Raw genomic sequence first — 23071 nt, 5'->3', positions numbered from 1 at the left:
TTGACAGAATACAAAACGTTTCCTAATGAAAAAGATGTTCAGGGTCTCAAGTAGTCAGTGCTCTTCCTTTTGTGCAATGGCAGAAAAAAAAAAAATCACATTTTTCAGCTCACATTCTCATCTGCAAAATTTGACAGGTAAGACCATTGTTTCTGTTCTAATCATAATGTTGTCAGTATGCCACATCTTCCCTTGCAGACATATTTTTATAGTTATTTAGAATTATTTCTGCTTACAGATTTCTTTTTCATCCCTGTTACTGATTTACTACCTTTAGTGGTACAATTTATATTTAATTCATCCAAAGTGGAGTTTGCTAAGGTTAGCACTGTAGAGTGTCCTTAAACCCACAACAACCAATCAAACTTTATTAATAAAGTGAATAAAAATACATATAGTGCAAGACCAAATTACGCAATTCAAAGCATAGAAGAGTGATCTTGAAAAACAGTATAATAAGTGTAGTTGGGTATTACCTCTTTCTGACTCCAGTGGAAAAATTCAGTTTATGCCCGGCAACTATTTAAAAGGCCAGTAATCATTTATCTTCCTTTCATGTTAAAACTAAGATTTTTGACATCTTGTAATCTTGTGTTTGTGAGGAAAATATTTCATGTTTTACTATTACCATGCAGGCTTTACTGTGTAATTATGAAAGGAGCTAAATATGGTTAGCATCAGTATGACATTTTGTGCATTATAACAGCACACAAAACTGTTAAAGAACTATGTTCCTTATATCATTTAGGGAAAAAAACCACACTGAATATAAGGTCTTCAATAATTTGTAAGATATATTTTATATTCTAAAATGCTAGACACACTTAAAAATTTTTTTAATGACAGAATGACATTTTAGCTATATAGTTAAAAAGCTTAATAACAAGGCAATAAATATACAGGACATCACTTTCAAAAAATTCCTAACAATACAGTATTTACAAACACGGTCTAGCACAACTTTTAGGGGTTTTATCTCATTAAAGGAACAACAATAATTTTGTAAGTCATTTACAAATCAAACAACTTGTGAATTACATAATAACAAAATTTATATAAGTATCATTACAGGTGGTTTTTACAGTGCTCTCACAGCACAGACCATTTAACATCTTGATGAACAAAAAATTTCAATAAGACGGTAATAGATATCACTACATAAATAAATTTTTTAAGAGGAACATCATGGTACTGTGGCAGTCATCTTGCAATGTCATTTTTCTGAAGGCACAAAGTATTCAATAAGCCCATTGACTGCAATGCGATCTTGGTGATTTTCGTACTGCCCTGCCCCCCCCCCCCCCCCCCCGCCCCCTCCTCCCCAGCGAAATTTTTCTGCTGAAAATTGCTTTACTGAGCAGAAGAAAAAGGCACAGATAATAGTTGAATCTTTATGTGAAGATCTCTTACCACCACATCACACAGCTCTATTACCATCATCAATAACACTAAACACTTTCTGTTCTCATTTGTACACTTTTCCAATGATATCAGTTCTCTATGTTTCACTGATATTCTCAACTTTTTCAGTCACTTCTTCCCTGCTGTAAACTCTCAACATCAATTTATTGTGACAGTCTGAACCTCAAAATATTTTTTGAAAAAGTACATGGAGCTGATGTGCTTGAAGACACTGATAGTCTAATGACACATTTTACATAAATGCATTCAGTACAAGCTCTCAAACACAAGAACTACAGCTGCAGCACAATGGAATGCAGTTTTCTTCCAGGTTATAAAATAATACCACTTAAAAACCACACACACTCTGATAATTGGGAACTAAGGAACATAAATGCTTGCTTGTCCATCAGGTGAAAGAGAGAGAGACTGGGAAACCTACATAACTATTCAGTGCACCTGATTGCTGAAGTAGCCACATTATCACATAGAAATATTACTCACAACTGATGAGCTCATTCACAATCACAGTCTGAATGCACCTGACTTTTCACAATATTGATGAAGTGCACATGGTACTTATGTTACAATTTATCATCTGTCATTTCTAAATATTGTGCATATACATCTCTAGAGCATTCACCCTTGTTGTTGAACAGGAACTTGTAGTAACTGCCATCTGCACACACAACTGCAAATCAGAAAAGAAGAGTCACATGAAGGTGTTTCAATTAGAATCTCAATTTTTAAATACGTGGAACTCTGTCTCATTTCTACCATAAACTGCAGTTACAAGAAATTAAAATTTTGTTAAATATTTGTGGCTATCAGGAAGTAGCTGACATGTTGAAACTTACCAGAAAAGCGATGAATTTTTGAATATCATGAATTGGTTTTGATAACAGAAAATATAAAATGGCAGATGTACACTAGTCAAAATTCATTTTAGTGGTGCATGTGTGCGCCAACACACACACACACACACACACACACACACACACACACACACACACACACACACACATTCCCCTGCCATTTTTGAAGAGCACAGCCTGTGATCTGTCACACTACTACAATCTTCTGAAAATAATAAACATACATAAAAGATTCCAATTTCTTTGTGCTCTTGTTTACGATATCTTTAAAATAAATGGTGACTGCCACGTATACAATAGAGAGTCTTGACACTAAGAACCCCCCCCCCCCCCCCCGCCCGCCCTCCCTCCACCCCACCCCCACCCACTCCTGATCATAGCGATGACATTGCTGTTGATGCCTTTGCTGTCTAGGACTCACGATGAAAGCAGTGCCTCTAAATCTCAATATAAGCTTAATTCCTTTACAACGTGAGGCATCACCTAGTAATCCACAAAATCACAATACTTGATTTACAATACCTCCCACATGTGTGATTATTAGTTTTTTGAATGAGCATAGTTAAAAGCTGAAGTGAAAAAACTAAAGAGAGCTTTGTTGAACAACTGATTGATTTAAGTAATTATCAGTGTCATCAGAGGAAAAATATGTTTATATTTCTTTGCATGAGTATCTTTACTATGAAAATAGGTTTGTATTTCTGGAGCAGTACATAAAATAAGGGATTCACCTACAGTGGATGAATGCATAGTGCACAATAACACACAACAGAAAACAGCATTCACAACAGCTTTTAAGCACTAGCTCTTTTGCAGAAATAGTATACACATTCGCACACACACGACCACACAGTCACCCAAACACACACACTCCCGTGGACACAACAAGACTAACTGGTACTTGATTATTGAAAGCAGTTACCTGAGCGGGTGAAGGGAGGGGTAAAGAGGTAAAGATGACACTTCTTTGGGCTGCAGACAGGCACAATGAAAAGACTGTCACACATTAAAGTTTTGATCAAGCCTTCATCAGAAAAGAGGTGCGCGCATTGCCCATGCCCCCCCCCCCCCCCCCACCAACACAAACTTAAATAGCCTCCTATCCTCCTGATATGGAATCAGGGACAGGACATCCTATCCTCATTTCTTCACAACCTCAACACCTTCTATGTAAGTCCATCTTTACACTGGATGGCTGCAGGACGTCAGCTTTTCACCATAAAAGGTCAAATCAAAACACCTTCAGCCATCTAAATTTCCAGTTTTATTTTATTTTGGTACCAGTTTCAGAGTTACACTATGCCTTTTTCAGGCCCCATAATTCGTCCTACATGTCTATCAAAGGGCCTGAAGATGGTGTAGTGTATTGCTGAAACTGCAAGCAAAAATAAAATAAAGCTGGAAATTAAGACAGCTTAAGGTGTTTAAATTTTACATTTCAACACATTCTCTCGCATCCATTTCACTTGGTCCTTCTCAACGCAGAGTGCCACTTTCTGGACATTGACCACATCATCTTTGAGGACTCTCTCCACATTAAGCCTACAAACCACCAACAGTTCCTGCATTTTGACAGTTGCCATCCCTTCAACAACAAAGAAACTTTACCATACAGCCTAACCACCCAGGGACAGTTTTTCTGCAGTAACAGCAGCTCCCTTGCCCAGTATGCTGTAAGTCTTACAAAGGCCTTCACAGACAGGCTCTATCATCTAGACCTAGTCCACAAACAGACATCTCATGCCACATCTGAACACACCCCAAATCCTGCCCCCCTCCCCACCCCCACAGGAACCAGCACAAAAGAGCGCTCCGCCCCCCCCCCTCCTACCCCCAGTCATCAAATACCACAACCAAAAAGGGAATAACTGAACCACATCCTTTGTCAAGGCTTGGATTATATATCATTATGCCCTGATAAAGAGGGACATCCTACTCCTCTTAAAGTGGTGTTCCACTGCCCACCCAACCTCCACAACATCCTAATCCATCCCTATGCTAGCTCCACCCTCAATCCCTTGCTACACAGACAGTATCTCTATGGAAGACCAAGGTGCAAGACCTACCCAATCCACCCACCCAGCACTCCCTATTCGTGTCTTGTCAAAGGCTTAACCTACGCCATCAGAGATTGGGCCAACTGAGAAAGTAACCGTGTCATGTACCAGCTCTACTGCAATCACTGCTCAACTTTTTGTATTGGTACAACTATGAAAAAGCTATCTATCAGGATGAATAACCACTGCCAAACTGTGGCCAAGAGCAAAGTGAATCACCCTGTTGCACAATATGTAGCTGAACATAAGATGATCGAGTTCAATGGCTGTTTCACATTTCAAGCTATCTGGATCCTCCCCTCCACCACCAGCTTTTCTGAACTACAGAGATGGGACTTAACCTTAAAACATATTCTCCACTCCTGAAATCATTCCGACCTCAACCTACAGTAATCTATTATCTGCAAGCGATCTACCCAACAGTTTCTCCCCCTCTGTCCTATCACCAACTCCCAATTCAAGTCCCCATCTTCACTGCTCACCACTCTGCCGCTGCACCCATTGACCTTCTCCCCTTCTCTGGTCCTCTCCTTTCCACTCCCCTTTTCCCTTCCCTCCCTCCCACACCCACATCCTCCCCACCACGTAGCCTTGTCTACTACCTCTAGTCCCTGCCTGCTGCATCAGGCAGCACTGTTCCCTCTTCCCCCATCTCTACCCTGCTACCTCTTCCTCTTCTTACTATGGACTGTTGGTCCCATTCAACATGTTTCAGTTTCAATCTGACATGAGCTGCTAGAGGAAGTTGCTCACCTCATATGGAGTCATGCTTAGTGTGCACAGATGACCATGGACATTTGTGTGTGAGCTGTGCTTGTGTTAATACATGAGTGTGTGTGAATGCATATGTTTTCCTCTTTTCTGATTAAGGCTTGGCCGAAAGCTTAATGTGTAACAGTTTTTTCATTTTGCTTATCTGCAACTCAATGTGTCATCTCTGCAGTGAGTAGCAATCTATCTTTCCACAATGGTCACAATGCCCATATAGTACTAGGGACAGAAAGTTGGCTGAAACCAGACGTAAACAATAATGAAATCCTAAACTCAGATTGGAATGTATACTACAGAGACAGGTGTGTTTATAGCGATAAGAAGTGCAATAGTATCGAAGGAAATTGATGGAGAACCGAGATGTGAAATAATTTGGGTGAAGATCACGGTTAAAGCAGGCTCAGACATGGTAATTGGATGTCTCTATGGGCCCCCTGGCTCAGCAGCTGTTGTGGCTGAGCACCTGAAGGATAATTTGGAAAATATTTCGAGTAGATTTCCCCACCATGTTCTAGTTCTGGGTGGAGATTTTAATTTGCCGGATATAGACTGGGAGACTTAAACATTCATAACGGGTGGCAGAGACAAAGAATCCAGTGATAAGTGCTTTATCTGACAAATACCTTGAGCAGTTAAACAGAGAACCAACTCATGGCGATAACATATTAGACCTTCTGATGACAAACAGACCCGAACTATTTGAAACAGTTAACACAGAACAGGGAATCAGCGATCATAAATCGGTTACTGTATCGATGATTCCAGCTGTAAATAGAAATATTAAAAAAGGTAGGAAGATTTTTCTGTTTAGCAAAAGTGACAAAAAGCAAATTACAGAGTACTTGACGGCTCAACACAAAAGTTTTGTCTCACGTACAGATAGTGTTGAGGATCAGTGGACAAAGTTCAAAACCATCGTAAAATATGCGTTAGATGAGTTTGTGCCAGGTAAGATCGTAAGAGATGGAAAAGAGCCACCGTGGTACAACAACTGAGTTAGAAAATTGCTGTGGAAGCAAAGGGAACTTCACAGCAAACATAAACATAGCCTAAGCCTTGCAGACAAACAAAAATTATGCGAAGCAAAATGTAGTGTGAGGAGAGCTATGCGAGAGGCGTTCAATGAATTCGAAAGTAAAGTTCTATGTACTGAGTTGGCAGAAAATCCTAAGAAATTTTGGTCTGATGTCAAAGCGGAAGTGGATCAAAACAAAATGTCCAGATACTCTATGACCAAAATGGTACTGAAACAGAGGATGACAGACTAAAGGCCGAAGTACTAAATGTCTTTTTCCAAAGCTGTTTCACAGAGGATGACTGCACTGTAACTCCTTCTCTAGATTGTCGTGCAGATGACAAAATGGTAGATATCAAAATAGACGACAGAGTGATAGAGAAACAATTACAATTGCACAAAAGAGGGAGGGCCGCTGGACCTGATGGGATACCAGTTCGATTTTACACAGAGTACGCAAAGGAACGTGCCCCCCTTCTTGCAGCGGTGTACCGTAGGTCTCTACAAGAGCGTAGCGTTCCAAAGGATTGGAAAAGGGCACAGGTCATGCCCGGTTTCAAGAAGGGACATCGAACAGATGTGCAGAACTATAGACCTATATCTCTAACGTCAATCAGTTGTAGAATTTTGGAACATGTATTATGTTAGAGTATAATGACTTTTCTGGAGACTAGAAATCTACTCTGTAGGAATCAGCATGGGTTTAGAAAAAGACGGTCGTGTGAAACCCAGCTCGCGCTATTCGTCCATGAGACTCAGAGGGCCATAGACACGGGTTCACAGGTAGATGCTGTGTTTCTTGACTTCCACAAGGCGTTCGATACAGTTCCCCACAGTCGTTTAATGAACAAAGTAAGAGCATATGGACTATCATACCAATTGTGTGATTGGATTGAAGAGTTCCTAGATAACGGAACGCAGCATGTCATTCTCAACGGAGAAAAGACTTCCGAAGTAAGAGTGATTTCAGGTGTGCCACAGGGGAGTGCCACAGGACCGTTGCTATTCACAATATACATACATGACCTTGTGGATGACATCGGAAGTTCACTGAGGCTTTTTGTGGATGATGCTGTGGTGTATCGAGAGGTTGTAACAATGGAAAATTGTACTGAAATGCAGGAGGATCTGCAGTGAATTGACGCATGGTGCAGGGAATGGCCATTGAATCTCAATGTAGACAAGTGTAATGTGCTGTGAATACATAGAAAGAAAGATCCCTTATCATTTAGCTACAAAATAGCAGGTCAGCAACTGGAAGCAGTTAATTCCATAAATTATCTGGGAGTACGCATTAGGAGTGATTTAAAATGGAATGATCATATAAAGTTGATCGTCGGTAAAGCAGATGCCAGACTGAGATTCATTGGAAGAATCCTAAGGAAATGCAATCCGAAAACAAAGGAAGTAGGTTGCAATACACTTGTTCGCCCACTACTTGAATACTGCTCAGCAGTGTGGGATTCGTACCAGATAGGGTTGATAGAAGAGATAGAGAAGATCCAACGGAGAGCAGCGTGCTTCGTTACAGAATCATTTAGTAATCGCGAAAGCGTTACGGAGATGATAGGTAAACTCCAATGGAAGACTCTGCAGGAGAGACGCTCAGTAGCTCTGTACGGGCTTTTGTTAAAGTTTTGAGAACATACCTTCACCGAAGAGTCAAGCAGTATATTGCTCCCTCCTACGTATATCTCGCGAAGAGACCATGAGGATAAAATCAGAGAGATTAGAGCCCACACAGAAGCATACCGACAATCCTTCCTTCCACGAACAATATGAGACTTGAACAGAAGGGAGAACCGATAGAGGTACTCAAGGTACCCTCCGCCACACACCGTCAGGTGGCTTGCGGAGTATGGATGTAGATGGAGATGAACAGTAGATATCTTATTATTCTATTAAATGATTTGTCACAAAAATGACATCTCGGAAAAAATCTTTCCTCTTTCACAAAATTTTTAAGTATCTTGTTTGGCATTCATTGAATATGCCAACCTTTCTGATGCGGCATTGTTCACCATTTATAATCACAGAGTTTATAGGAATGGCTCCACTTAAACCAATACAATAGTGACAAATATTCTTGTGTTTGTACAATATCACAATGTGGATTTTCAAGGGAAATCTTTAATTTAAAACAATGGAAAGTCAATGATGTGATAACAATGGAAAGTGCATGATGGAATAGCAACAATCAGTAACAATTCCCTAGTTCCTGTCTACCACCAACCTATCACCTTCTCTGCTTCCACTCCAGCATTACACAAGCCTTCTACACCACTTACGCACCTACTGTCACCCCCCCACCCCGTATGCACATGTGCAGCCCCTGTCCCATATGCACACGTGCAGCTACCCAATGCTGCACCCTGCAGACCTATCCTGTTCCCACCATGTCCCTCCATGCTTCCACAGGCAGCACGTATTATGTCCCCCCCCCCCCCCCCCCATCCTACACTGCTATCCTGCCCCTCCCTGCCCTGTGCCTTTTCCATACCACCACTACCAACCCCACTTAGATTGCTGTGGTGTGTGTGTGTGTGTGTTCATGTTTTTCTGTTTCAGGAGGACTTTCTTGTTTGAAGGCTTCTTGTGGCTGTCTGTGGTCAGTACGAATCTTTAATTCCTTTACATAAAGATGATGGTGTAGCTTAATTTTGTCATACATCACTTTCCTGGTATTTTTATGTGGCAAAACCAAATTGTTAGTCACTTCATATTTTTAATAATATGCATATGAATGGTACTAAATTACACTAAATTATATGCAAATGATACTGGTTTTCATCCTTTCAGAAAATTTTTAATGAAATTTCACTTCCATTTCTTTTGATGTGTGCAATGTGTGGATGAATTTACAGCTAGAATTATTGGCCCAAAGTGTGAAATGCAGTTGCATGACAAACTCCTTCCTCTTCTGTTACAGAAAAGACCCTCTGCCCATTCTAGCCACAGAGGAAATTGTTGCCCAAGTTCCACTGCTCTTTCAATGTCTCTTCAACCATTCGACATATGAGATGAAATTCCTTCTGGTAATTTTCTTTCCTGCATTCTGTTCAGTGTGAGAGCTACCTTTAATTTCTTTGATTTTACCTCCTATTTCACATATATTCAGGTCCCTCCAAACTAAGTCATTTTTAAAGCTTTTTCATTAATTCAAAAAAGATTTTGACTCAGTGCCACAGCAAGGTCATTAACCAAATCAAACTAAATTTGAGACTGGATTGGGGATTTCTTGTTAGGGAGGTTGAAGCAAGTTAGTTTGGAAGAAGAATTAATAAACACAGGTGTGCACCAGGAAAGGTTTTGGGACCCTTACTGTTCATGCTGCATATTAATAATTTGGCACACAATAATAATAGTAATCTCAGAGTTCTCGCCGGTGTTGGAATAGTGAACAAAGATACACTATCTGGAAAAAGCTTGATGACATGTTAAATGGTGCAAGGACTAGCAACTTGCTTAAAATGTTCAGAAATGTTATAAGTGCATGCACGCATGCATGCACACACAAGGTGTTATATACTGAGCAAATCTGTTGAAAATAATACACAGATCTCTGAAGGCCATCCTCAGCTCCTGAAGCACCTGGTTATGAGGCTTGCATTCGTGCACTGCCTGGTGAATGAAATAAGCATAATACGAAATCTTCCCCAAAAGACTGGGTTCCTTTAGGTTCTTAGCTGCTAGCAGGCCTGACAATAGACTCAATGTTGTCACCAATGAGGATGAGACCATATTTACTAAGCAGATGAACCAAACAATGCACCTTTGTGGAGAAAAAACTGCACTTTTCTAGCTTGCTATTTTCCAGGAGGCATTGGAAAACCATCTCTAGGTTCTGTAAATGATCCTCCTGCACAGGGCCCTTGACCCAGATGTCATCAAGGTAATGTTCAGAATCATTTGTTCCAAATATCGTAGGTAAATTCCTGGGACAGATGAGATTTCAAAATGCAAGGGATTAAATTGATAAAAGCAAAAAAGGGAAGATGAGGAAGAGGCAAGTCTGAGAAACTGCGTCCAATAGTAACGCGGCCGGTGTATGAACCTGCGACACATTGTTGACTGTTTGTTTAAAATCACTGAAAAGGCACATGGCACCATCAGGCTTCTGAATTACCACCAAAGGGATGGTCTACTGACTCGACAAAACAGAATGAACACACCCTGAATGTGCCAACATTGCAGTGCAGCCTTTACCATGGTGACAAAACTTTGGGAGCACCAACAGCTTAGGAGAAATATGTGCCTCAAAATTTTCTGGCTGGCTATAGGTACCCTCAAGCAGCACGATGTAGGGCTGCAGTAAGAAGTCCAAACCATGAAAAGGAACGGAGACACTAAATGCACTTTGTCCATGGTCTGAAGGCCAAAAACAGAAAAGGCGTCAAACCTAAAGATATTCTGCACCAATGGTGAATTGACCATTAACAATGTAAGTTACCACTAGACATTTTATTAACATGAGGAGACGGAGAACTGCCCTTGCAAGGGTATGCACTGTTTACTTTAAGACGCAACCTGATGGAGTTGATCTTGTAACTCTGGGCACCCCAAGATCCTGTATGTCACACATGGTTGCCAAATGTCATATCTGACAGCATACCCCACATATGGCCTTCACATGCAGACAGTCTCGATGAAAATGCAACAAATGACAGTCAGGGCATGACCAGTGGCTTGCCCAATGAGTGGAAGGAGAACAATGCCAAGGACTCAAGAGTGCTTATGTGCTTCCATAATTGATCTGCAAGAGAGTGATTGCCTGTCAACAGTTTTTGCTAATTTTCACATTAAGCTGCTTCCAGCCAGTAAGAAAGTACAAACTAACAACATGGCCGTATCTTTTAGGCCATGGTGATAGCTGTTATGTATAGTACATATCTTTCTCTCAATATTGCATTTTTTAGGCCAAATATATTACTAGTATGGGAAAGAAGAAGAATACTGTTTGCATAAAGGTCAACAGGATGTTTTCTTCATGGAAATAATGATATTAAAAGGAGCTGACATGACTACTCAACAGGAATACTCCATGTCTTGTAACCCTGGTACACATATCAATACTGACGATAAATCTCACAATACCTAAATACACTGCAGTCACTCTGAGTAGTGAGCATCACAGCATTTCTGGCTAGCAGGTTGCACAGGCAGTAGCTCGGCCAATCAAAGGCCAAGTGGCTGCAGGCCAAATCTCACTTCTGTTTGCCAGTTGATGCATTCCTTGCCGTGGACAACTGAAGTATTGCCAATAACTCTGCGTGACACTTTATTCTTTGGACTTCCTGTATTATGACTGGGCCTGCTGGTAATCTGTGTGTAAGTGACTGTCTTCTGACTGCTATGAAGTCCTTTTCCAGCTGACTGTTTGATCAGTTGGCTAAGTGATTCATTTCTACCAACAGAAACTACAGGTTGGAATATCAACAATACTACAAAGAGAATAGACTGCTACTCACCATAAAGATCACACACTGAGGGTAGCACTCTATCCTTTTCCTAGTATGATTGGTTGAATTCTGCCTCACCTATGAGCAGATTCCACCGCTGTATTTCAAACTGTGCCTACATAAGTGTTTTAAGATCAATAACTTTTTCAAACTATGTTGAAGTGTATTCAGCAAGTGTTAATAAATGTCTTTTGTGCTGTAAATTGTGTACTATAAATGGTCTCGTCAAGTCATTGAAATACTTGCTTGGCAAAACAATAATTTATTATTAGAACTGGTTCATGACATGGTGAAGTTTTAGCTGTAACAGTGATGTGTTGCACTTATTTTACTTAAAACTTACAACAAAAAAACTTCATTGTCACACTCTAAAAACATTGCTTCATGGAAAACTGTTAGGTTATGACTAACTCTCTGAATGGTATACAAAATCAGCCCAGCTTCGCATTACCGTACAGCACTGTAAATAATTTACCCAAATGATGAATCACTAAAAACAATATGAAATCATAAAAAAATTAACTAACAAGTTTAATATCATAAATAATTTGGGGATTTGTACTATCATTAGTCGAGGTGCTTTTTCTGTTATTGTTGTTGTTACTGTTATTGTTGTGAACTTTGGTCTGAAGATTAGTGCAATTTAGCTTTCGGTGTTAGTATATCCTGTGCAAGCCTCTACATCTCTGCACAACAACTGCAACCTACATCCACTCAAACTTGCTCACGGTAGTCAAGACTACATTTCCCTCAACGTTTACCTCCTCACATGTCCCTCCATCACCAAGTTGACTATTCCTTGATGCCTCAGGGTGTACCTTATCAACTGATCCTTTCTTTCCATCAAGTTAATTCACCTCTTTTCTTTTTTATTCTCTCCACTTCAGACACTGTCTGTTATTTTACTGTCAAAATAGCAAACTTCATGTACTACTTTTGGTGTCTCATTTGCTAATCTAATTCCCTCAGCAGCTTCTAATTTAATTTGACTATCCACTCTTTCTTTTTTTTACCATGAATCTCATAATCTGCTTTCTAGAAGCTGTTCATTCCATTTGAGTGCTCTTCCAAGTCTTTTACCATCTCAGACAACTGCAATGTCATCTGCAAACCTCATGATTTTTATTTCTTCTTGCTGAAAATCAATATGCTTTCAGAATTTTTCTTTGGATTCCTTCATAGCTTTCTCTGTGTACAGACTGAACAACATGACAGATAGGCGGCAAACATGTATCACTTCTTTCTCAACTACCACTTCATTTTTAAGTTCACTGACTCTATATAGCCGCAGTCTTCTTTCTGTACAAGTTGTAGATAACCTTTTGTTCCCTGACACCTGCAGAATTTTGAAGAGTGCATTGCAGGCAACTCTCCTAATAACTTTCTCTAAATCTACAAAGGCTATACACTAAGGAGTGCCTTACCTGAACCTACTTCCTAAGAGGTCATAAGCTCACTATTCTCCCATGTGTTCCCACATTTTGTAAAACCCAAACTTATCTTCCCCCAGATTGGTTTCAACCAGTTTTTCCACTCTTTTGTACATAATTCACATCAGTATTTTTCAACCACGATGAAATTGATGGTTCTGTATGATTCACAATTGTCATTCTTTGAAAATGGGATTATTACAGTCTTCTTGATATGTGGGGGCATTCCATTTTACATCTCATATCTTGCATACAGTTGGCATAGTTTTGTCATGATGGGTTCTCTGAGGGGCTCTTCTGAGAGAATGTTGTCCAGTCTAGTTTCCTTGTTTCTACTCAGGTCATTCAGTGTTCTATTAAATTCTTTTCACACTACCATATCTTCCATCTCTTTCCACAATACTGACTTGAAGTTTATTTATTTTGTATCACGTTTCTTTAAATTCCTTTCATCTTTCAGCCTTCCCTTCTTTGCTAGGCACTGGCTTGGCATCTGGTCTCTTGATATTCATATAGCTGCTTCTCTTATCTTCAAAAGTTTCTTTAATTTTCCTGTTGGTGACATCTATCTTTCAGGTGGTCAGGTATGCTTCTACAACTTTGCAAGTCTCTTCTAGCTGTTCCTGCTTTGCCATTTTACACTCTTTGTTGATCACGTTCTTTAGACATCCGTATTCCTTTCACATGCTTTATTTGCTCTATTTCTATATTTCCTTATTTTACCAGTTAAATAAATTTCTTATTGTGTCAATGAACTTTTTAAATTATTTTGTGAATATTTCGCGTGTTATCAAAAAATATCTATTGGATCTTGTCTTTTTTTCCTACTTGGTTGCCTGCTGCCTTCGGAATTCTGTAACCTTCCGGTTCTTTCAATGTATTCAGGCCCTATGTTCTTAATTTCCTACCCACTGTTTAAAAAAAACCTGAACAGGTATTTATTGAGCCCAGATTAATTATTAAATATATATGGAGGATTTATGATGAAGAAAAGCCTAAAGAACAAGAAATATTGTTTCTCATCTACCTGACTGACTTAAGTTTTAATAACAGAAACAATTGCTTTGAAATGACCAAATATATCAAAAGAAAAAAGTTAAGAGAAAAATTAACTCACAGAAGGATTTTTCCATTTTATTGGAGGAGAAACAAGGGTTCTCACTACATTATTCACTGGTTAAACTACCTAATCTCCTAAGATATGTGATCAAACTGTCTATGACACAAAGCAGACACACTGTTACACTTTCAATGCCGTGAACTGTTCATCATAAGACTGCAGTGCTACAAAAACCTAAGCTGTCTGATGAAAGAGCATATGCAAAATCAAAAAAATGTAAAGTCCAGAATGGCATAATGACACTATTGTGAAAAGGGCAGATTGGTACTCACCATAGTGAAGTGGTGATGAGTTGCAGACAGGAACAACAAAAAGGCACCACTGTGTCCGACAGCAGCCAGAGACAGAGGTCATGTGCATGCTTGTGAGAATATTTTCTATGTCAGAAGAAGGTCTTTTGGACAAAAGCTTAGTACATTGCAGCCTTTTTGTTGTGCCCACCTATGACTCAATGTTTCCTCTGTCGGTGAATAGCAATCTATCCTTTTCATTATACTGTCAAAATAGCATGTGCTGCATGCAATGATTTTCAGTCACAGTCAGACCAATAAGCCTCACTGCAGACAGACATTCAAGGCAAAACGAAAACATAACTATGTCATCAATGTGTTACAAATTACTTTTTGATGTACTGGCTGTAATAGAAAATGTTTTAGTGCAAGTACATGGCAACATTAACAGAAACACAGACAACAGAAAGTAGGGATAATTATGTACTATTCCAAACCTAATGGGAAAAGACAGCAAGTGATAGCCTATTTAATTATAATTATAATGAATTTCAGGTCTATTTGTCCTCTAAGTGCATGTTCCGGATGTATGATTTAGTGAAGCTGGGGCTTCAAACCTAAGAAAGAATTACGGTAAAATGTTCCAAAGTAGGCACATCTGAGGCTGATCCATCTGGTAGGTTCTCAGAGTCATCCATGGAAGAAATAAAATTGACATCGTTACCGTAATGTATATGTTTTGCATCTGAGATGCCACAGGAATTCATGTTTGTGATACGTAAAGACTGTTAATGTATGAAACTGAGAATACTTGAAAATATTACGTGAAGTCATCTTAATTATTACTATGAGCATAACAGTGAAATAGGACAGACCGCATAGAGGAGGCAATGAGTGGCAGACACGTACATTAAAAAGGTAGACTAAGCTATTAAACAGAATTCTTAGTCTAGAAATTCTTAGTCTAGAATACTTTCCTTTAAATAGTTTCATGTTACTATCATTTGTTTGTTTAGGTTTACTTTTAGTACTAATTATAAATTTTCTGCTCAATTCTCATACTTTCATTACCAATATTTCTTTAAAACAGTTTCATGTTAGTATCATTTGTTTGGTTAAGTCTACTTTTAATAATAATTATAAATTTTCTGTTAAATTCTCATACTACCAGAAATAATATAGTGTATTATTCCACTATTATTTCAATATTCTCACACAACACTATTAATTTACTCTCTTTCTACCATTTTTATTTACTGCTGATTTACCATCATATTACTGTTTTTACTCATCATTAGAACCTCTTAATACACACTTTTTTATTCTGTTTATCTTGCTTTCAATACTGTTGTGTACAGATTATTCTAGTGCCGTTTAGCAAGTTCCTTCTTCTGTCTCCAGTCAGCTGTTCAGTGACTGGCTGGTCTTGGTCGCAATTCCTCCCCTCTGCCTGAAGACACCTGCCACTTTTCACTTCCAGAAATTCCGATCCTCTACCTCCCCAGGAAGCTGCTACAGTATGCATTGTTTCCTCACTCTCACAGACCCACTGTCACTAACATCCACCAGCAGCATCCTTGCAAGCTTTGTGACCGAACTAACTACACACCATATTGCACACTGTAATGAGACAAACCGTGTATATTAACTGAGCATTACAGCACACCAAATTAGTATACAACCTGATACCAAACATCTGACATCTCTGTGTATTTTACTTAACTGTATTGCCACAAACTATATGGTGGAATGTAATATTGATGACACATGTAAAGAAACAGATTTTGTGAACTGCCAGAAATATGAAACTCACGGAGAAAACTGGAAAAGATACATTGCTTTGACTACCTAATTATCTAGCTCTTAATGCAGTGAAACAGACAATGAGGAACATGATAATGTCACAGTTTACACTTGGAACATACATTTACTGCTTTGTGAAAAGACAACTTAAAGAATTTAAATTGTCATGCTATTGTGGACATTTACTGTACACTTATCCTGCTGTAATAAGTTATATAAAGGAAAACCTAAAAAGTATATTGTACCTATTTTCTGATTCACATTCTATAGGAAAGATAATTTTTGTCATTAAGTTTCAATTCGTAGTTACGTAATGATTATTATAAATACTTCTATATTTTCGCCAATACAGTTTCTTTGTAACATGGTAGTTTGGAATTTGTGAAATTCAAATTTTATTGAACTCTTTAACTTCTGTACAAACAGTCATTTGGTATTATTTCTTGTGATAATTCTTCTCGTTACTGTATATGTGTATCTGCCTGCTGCTATCTATTATTGTGTTACCACTGCACATGCTGGCAGCACCTCATGCATGCAGCCCTGTATTTACCACATAGGCCACATGGGCCCAGGTCCTTGAGTGGCAAATTCTTAGGGGTGGCAAAATCTTGTGGGGATTATTATTAGCTTCATTTGAGATAGGTCAAAACCGTTTTGACTGCGCTAATGTGTTTGAGTCCACTTCAGACTCCGAGTCTCTAATGAAACAAGAGCTTTCAACGAACCACCTTCAAGCTGCCTCTCTACCATTCCACTCTCGAATGGCATGTGGGACGAACGAGCACTTAACTTTTTCTGTGGGGGCCCTGACTTCTCTTATTTTATCGTGATGATCATTTCTCCCTGTGTAGGTAGGTGCCAACAGAATGTTTTCGCAATAGGAGGTGGAAACTGGTGATTGAAATTTCATAAGAAGATCCTGTCGCAATGAAAAACTCCTTTGTTTTAAGATTGCCACTTCAATTCATGTTTCATGTCTGTGGCACTATCTCCCTTATTTCGTGATAAAACAAAACGAGCTACCCTTCTTTGAACTTTTTCGATGTCATCTGTCAGTGCCACCTCATGCGGGTCCCACACCGCACAGCAATACTCCAGACAAGTGTAGTGTAAACAGCCTATTTAGTAGATCTGTTGCACCTCCTAAGTGTTCTGCCAATGAATCACAGTCTTTTATTTGCTGTACTGACAACATTACCTATGTGATCATTCCAATTTAGGTTATTTGTAATTGTAATCCCTAAGTATTTAGTTGAATTTACAGTCTTCAGATTTGTGTGACTTATCGTGCAATCGAAATTTAGCGGATTTGTTTTAGTACTCATGTGAATAGCTTCACACTTTTCTTTATTTGGTGTCAATTGCCACTTTTTGCACCATACAGATATTGTATCTAAATCATTTTGCAATTCATTTTGGTCATCTGATGACTTTACTTTCCATTTATTACTACAAAGTGTGATCTTTCTGACAGGAAATCACAAATTCAGCCGCACAACTGAGGCAATATTCCATAGATACGCAGTTTGGTTATAAGACGATTGTAAGGAACAGCGTCTAAAGTCTTCTGGAAATCTAAAAATATGAAATCAATTTGACATCCTTTGTCAATAGCACTCATTATTTCATGAGTATAAAGAGCAAGTTGTGTTTCACAAGATAATGTTTCCTGAATATGTGCTGACTATGTGTCAATAAATCGTTTTCTTCGAGGTAATTCATAATGTTCAAACACAGTATTGGTTCCAAAACACTATTAAAAATTGATGATAGTGATATGGGCCTGTAATTGTGCGGATTAATCTTTTTGGGTATTGGTGTGGCCTGAGCAATTTTCCAGTCTTTAGGTACAGAACTTCCTGTTAGCGAGCGGTTGTATATAATTGATAAATATGGAGCTATTGCATAAGCATACTCTGAAAGGAGCCTGACTGGTATACAATCTGGACTGGAGGCCTTGCCTTTATTAAGTGATTTAAGTTGCCTTGCTACACAGAAGATATCTACTTCTATGTTTCTCATCTTTGCAGTTTTTCTTGACTGTAATTTGGGAATATTTACTTCAGCTTCTTTGGTGAAAGGGTTTAGGAAAACCGCATTTAAAAACTCTGCTTTAGTGGCACTGTCATCAGTGACTTCACCGTTATTACGCAGTGAAGGTATTGATTGCATCTTGCCACTGGTGTGCTAAGGCATTAAGAGCATTTTTATCAGTTTTTTTAAAAATAGATGTACTTTGTGCTTCTTTTTTTTGGTTGTGGGTGTTACGGTATTCAGCCTAGCAGCAACTGCCTTGTGGTCGCTAATCCCTATATATGTCATGACACTCCCTATTTGTCCTGGATTATTTGTTGCCAAGAGGTCACGTATGCTTTCGCAACCATTTATGCTTCGAGTTGGCTCATGAACTAATTGTTCGAAATAATTTTCTGGGAAAGCAATTCTTTTGGAACAGAATGTATCCACCTCAAAAGCTCCCTCTTCAGTTATGGATATGAGAATGGTCCTTCTTTACCAGTCTTAAATAAAATGCTATGAAAGAAATATCTCATTAATATTTATTCAAACATCAGAATCACTCTGCTGACTGAACGCTCCTTCTCAGTTCTTTAGAACTACTTGCATGCTTCTCAGATTCAAGATCGTTTGAATGCCTTGGCTGTATTAGCAACAGAAAATGATGTGACTGTGAAACTGGACTTTGAAAATGTGATAAATGTGTTTGCTGATAAGGCAAAAAGAAAGGCATTGAACTGATGACATTCTTTGTTGATATAATAATCAGTTACCATAATTTCATTCAATATTATCTTTTTTTGTAGATTTCTTCTTTAAGTAATATAATTTTGTTGCTAATTTTTTTCAAAATTGACTTAGTTTGTTGTTGGGGGGGGGGGGGGGGGGGAGTTAATGGGCCCATGGCTGTAACAGTATCTAAATTGTTTCGTTCTGGAGTTGCTGTGAGGAGAGAGAGAGAGAGAGAGAGAGAGAGAGAGAGAGAGAGAGAGTGTGTGTGTGTGTGTGTGTGTGTGTGTGTGATGGAACAAACTGGGTAGATCAGTTTAATATTGCAGCACCTCTGTGTATTTTACTCACACGTATTGCCACAAACTGTATGGCAGAATACAATGTTAATGACACCTTTAAAGCTTTGTGAAGCTAATAAAGTAACACAGTAGTCTTTCAAAAATAATTTCTCAAAATGAATTATAAACAAGTAGCATATTTTCATATTTTGATAAAGTCTGTTGTTTTGTAAAATACCGACAAAGATCTACCAAGCAATATTTGGAACTTAAGGAAATGTTAGCTATAAACTCCAAATTGCAATTAAGAAAGAAATAAGTATTATATGTTTTGCATCATTGAATCCGACATAAAATAATATTTTGTACAGAAAATCACAAAATCCAAGATAATCATTATTATGTGTCAATTTGGTAATTTATTCCATATAAAACCACAGTAATAGAAACTTATGTAATTGACCTTTTCATTGTAAGTTTACAAAATGTACATCATATTTTTGTATTTCATCAAAATCTGTTCACTTCATAAAACAGCTGCTTAATGAAGATATCAAGCTGTAGGTCTGGAATTCATGAACACATTATCCACAAAAGCCAATTTGTAATTAAGAAGAAAACCAATATTTTAGATTTTGCTTTACTGGATCAGATGTAAAAGATTATTTTGCACAGTAAATTAAGAAACACAACTACGACAACTGTGTATGAATTAGGCAATTTATTTACTGTAAAACTATCACAGCAAGAACATTTTAATTAACTTTTTTAAATGTAAGCCATGTATTTGGCAATTCCTATAATTACTGTTATGTTTACTTCACTATTCAATAGATACCCATATGCAAGCTGCGGAGGCAAGAGAGAGAGAGTTTTTAGCTGTTGTTGCGAATTTTGTTAGTGCTTGCGGTGAAGTAGAGTGAATTCACAATAAATGCCAAAAAGATGTAAACTGGTGTTAATTTTTAGGAAACCTAGATCCCATAAATTATGAACACACACACTCAAAGACAGATTTGTACCCTAGATTCTATGTGAAGGACTACCAAACATGGGAGGATTCCAACGTACTAAAGTTATGCATAGTAACACTATTTGTTTGAAAGTTCATCACTGGTTTTATTTAAAGTATAAACATTCATCCTTGATTAGTATATGGTATATAATAATATGACAGCTCATCTCAATTAGTTCCATCATATATTTCAAGACAAAAAAATCTGTATTAACACCTCTGTCAGAGTCAGATGTAACCAATGAGTGGGTGGAGGACATGCATACATAAGCTCTGATTTATCACATACTGTGCTACAGAACTCCAACAATACTGAAGACAAAGAAGTGGAATGCACGTTCAGAGAGATCAAATCCGTGAATAGGAAGTGACAGATGTGTGTTCCATACAAACCACCTAACGTATGCGGATTTGCCTACTACAAAACTGCTGTTTCATTTCTCGAACTGATATACGAGCACGTAATTACAACTGGTTGCACTAATAGAAATCTTCTATATCACAATCCTTCCACTGTGAAATTTAAGCAGATGCTTTCTTTTTCAAATGTGTCATTACTTTAGCTTGCTCCTACCCATCACACAAACAGTAATTACATTATCACTGACATATTTGCAACAAAACCCCCAAACATAGACATTTGTACTTCTCAAATATCTGCAGGACATAATTTTTATGACACACTAGCTAGAATGTCCAAGAAAGAAACTGCAACCGACTACATACAGACTCTTCAAACACATTAATTTATCTAAAGTTGCAACTGATGCACAAGAAATAGCTTGGGGACGTCATCTATTTCTTTCTCAGATATGAATGAAAAACTTCATAGGTTTACTAAACAAACTTACTGAACAATATGATAAATATGCCTCCTTAAATACTATAAAAGTAAAACCAAAACTTACATCTTAGTTAACTACAGAACTAAAACAGCTGATGAATCTCAGAAAACTGCACATTGGGCATACAAACAGTGTCTGACCCACACCTGAAAATCATATTACTTACAAGCACAAGTAGAACAGATTCAGTCAAGCTGTGAGAAATGCAAAATTCAGGCATACCCATGCATTAATTGACAACAGGAATAGACTAGCTGTGCTATGGAAAAACCTGCGTGGTCCGGGTATATGCGAAGTAAAAGCTGCAGCTCATCCCGCTGTCCCAGCCAACGACAAACTAAACTGGTATTTTACATTGCATATGACAACAAACAAACCACAAACAAAACAAAGACTCATTGATTACATCATGAGGGTAAATGTCTTCAGTCAAAAAGTTTTTTATCTGAAACATGTCACTTGCAACACTATCAAAAAAGCCATCATGCGTATCAGATCAGCATCTAGTGGACACGAATGATGAAGCTTATTACTGACCCACTACTGCCCACTATAACAGATATTTTCAAGCAATTCTTAACCACATGTGTTTTCCCTGATGCCTTGTAAGATGAACTATTTAGGCCATCACCTAAAAAGGACATTGCCACAGTACCCTCTGATCAACGACCTATGTGCATTCTTCCTGCACTGTCTAAGACCTTAGAATCTATAGTCCACAACCAGCTAATGAACTACCTAACTACAAACAACCTACTAGAAAAATACCAATCAGCCTTTCGTAAATATCACAGCACAAACTCTGCCTTAACAAAGGTAAGACATGAAACTTGTCATGGGTGCACAAGAGACAACTATCATGTGCTTTCTCGACTTCATGAAAGTCTTCGACACAGATGGATAAGACATTTACTTGCCAAACTCAGCAACCTAAATTTCACTGACACCTGATACCTCGCCAGCACCATGAAGTCACAATGTGGGAAGGTAGTATCAGGGGTTCCCTTGAGATCAGTATTAGGTACTATACTCTTTACATTGTGAATAAATGATGAGTCATCAGTTTCGTCCTACTGCAAATACCACTTGTGTGACATCCAGTTGTATCTAAGTGCAGAACCACCAATAAATCTGTAGACAGCTTTGAGAATCTCAATTCTGATTCGTGAGCTTCCAAGCAGTTCTGGTTGGTCATTCTTGAGTCATAAGCCCAAAATACGAGAATCCCTACCATCTTTAACCCTAAATGGGAGAAATATCAACTTCAGTCCTTCAGCAAAGACTCTAGGAGTAATAATACAAGAAAATTTATATTTGACTGAGCACATAGCTGGATTGTGTGTGAAGGCATCAGTAGCTTTCCACGCCCTACAAAAAAATGAAAAGCTCTTCCCTCTTGGCTAGGAAAAGAAACTTCTACAAACACTTATACTTCCATTTATTCATTACAGCATTTCTCAGGAATGCTCATGGCACCTGGAACTGGTTATGAATTCCTGTGTTCATTATATGTCATTTCGACTCTATGATCACATTTCATCATCATATGCACACCTATCCTGAATGCATACAGACAAGCGCAGAGGTTCCCATACCGTCTGTCTTCTCTACTGTCTTATCACTGAACACTGCCTTCATCTCTTTCCTTGATCTTACTGCTTGTGTCTAAACAACATGGTGGAAACACCTGCTCCCACCAGAGAAAAAATCTTTCTACCCAACTAAATCATTCAGCCACCTTCTCAAAGTCCTTCTCAGTAGCAGGAAGCTGACTCTGAAATAGCCTCCCACATTATATGAGAGAACTAAATAACATCTCCAACTTCAGAAGACAAGTAGTGACATACCTGCTAAAGCAACAATAAGGCTTAGCATTGTCCCTGTAAGCACTTATTACCCTTAGAGATCACTCCTTCCAACCTGATCTTCCTCATTCCTCAATATTCTTAGAGGACACAGTCTTCTTAAATTTTCGTTTCCCAGAACTCACCTTACAGAAAACTTCTATTTTGTACACCCAT

General features: G+C 38.4%; 1 protein-coding gene across 1 annotated transcript in view; it reads right to left on the bottom strand.

Annotated features, from left to right (window-relative positions):
* Positions 1–769: 769 nt before the first annotated feature.
* LOC126335223 (WD repeat domain phosphoinositide-interacting protein 3) overlaps positions 770–23071 on the bottom strand; it is a 149466-nt gene continuing 127164 nt past the window's right edge. Inside the window, exon 8 of the mRNA XM_049998258.1 lies at positions 770–2092. Coding sequence (XP_049854215.1) covers positions 1986–2092 — 107 coding nt within the window. The 3' untranslated portion in view covers positions 770–1985. The remainder of the gene's footprint in view (positions 2093–23071) is intronic.

The sequence above is a fragment of the Schistocerca gregaria genome, chromosome 2 (genome assembly GCF_023897955.1).
Source record: "Schistocerca gregaria isolate iqSchGreg1 chromosome 2, iqSchGreg1.2, whole genome shotgun sequence".
Taxonomy (NCBI): Eukaryota; Metazoa; Arthropoda; class Insecta; order Orthoptera; family Acrididae; genus Schistocerca; species Schistocerca gregaria.
The sequence above is the reverse complement of the archived record's forward strand: the minus strand, read 5'-3'. Positions and strand labels throughout refer to the sequence as shown.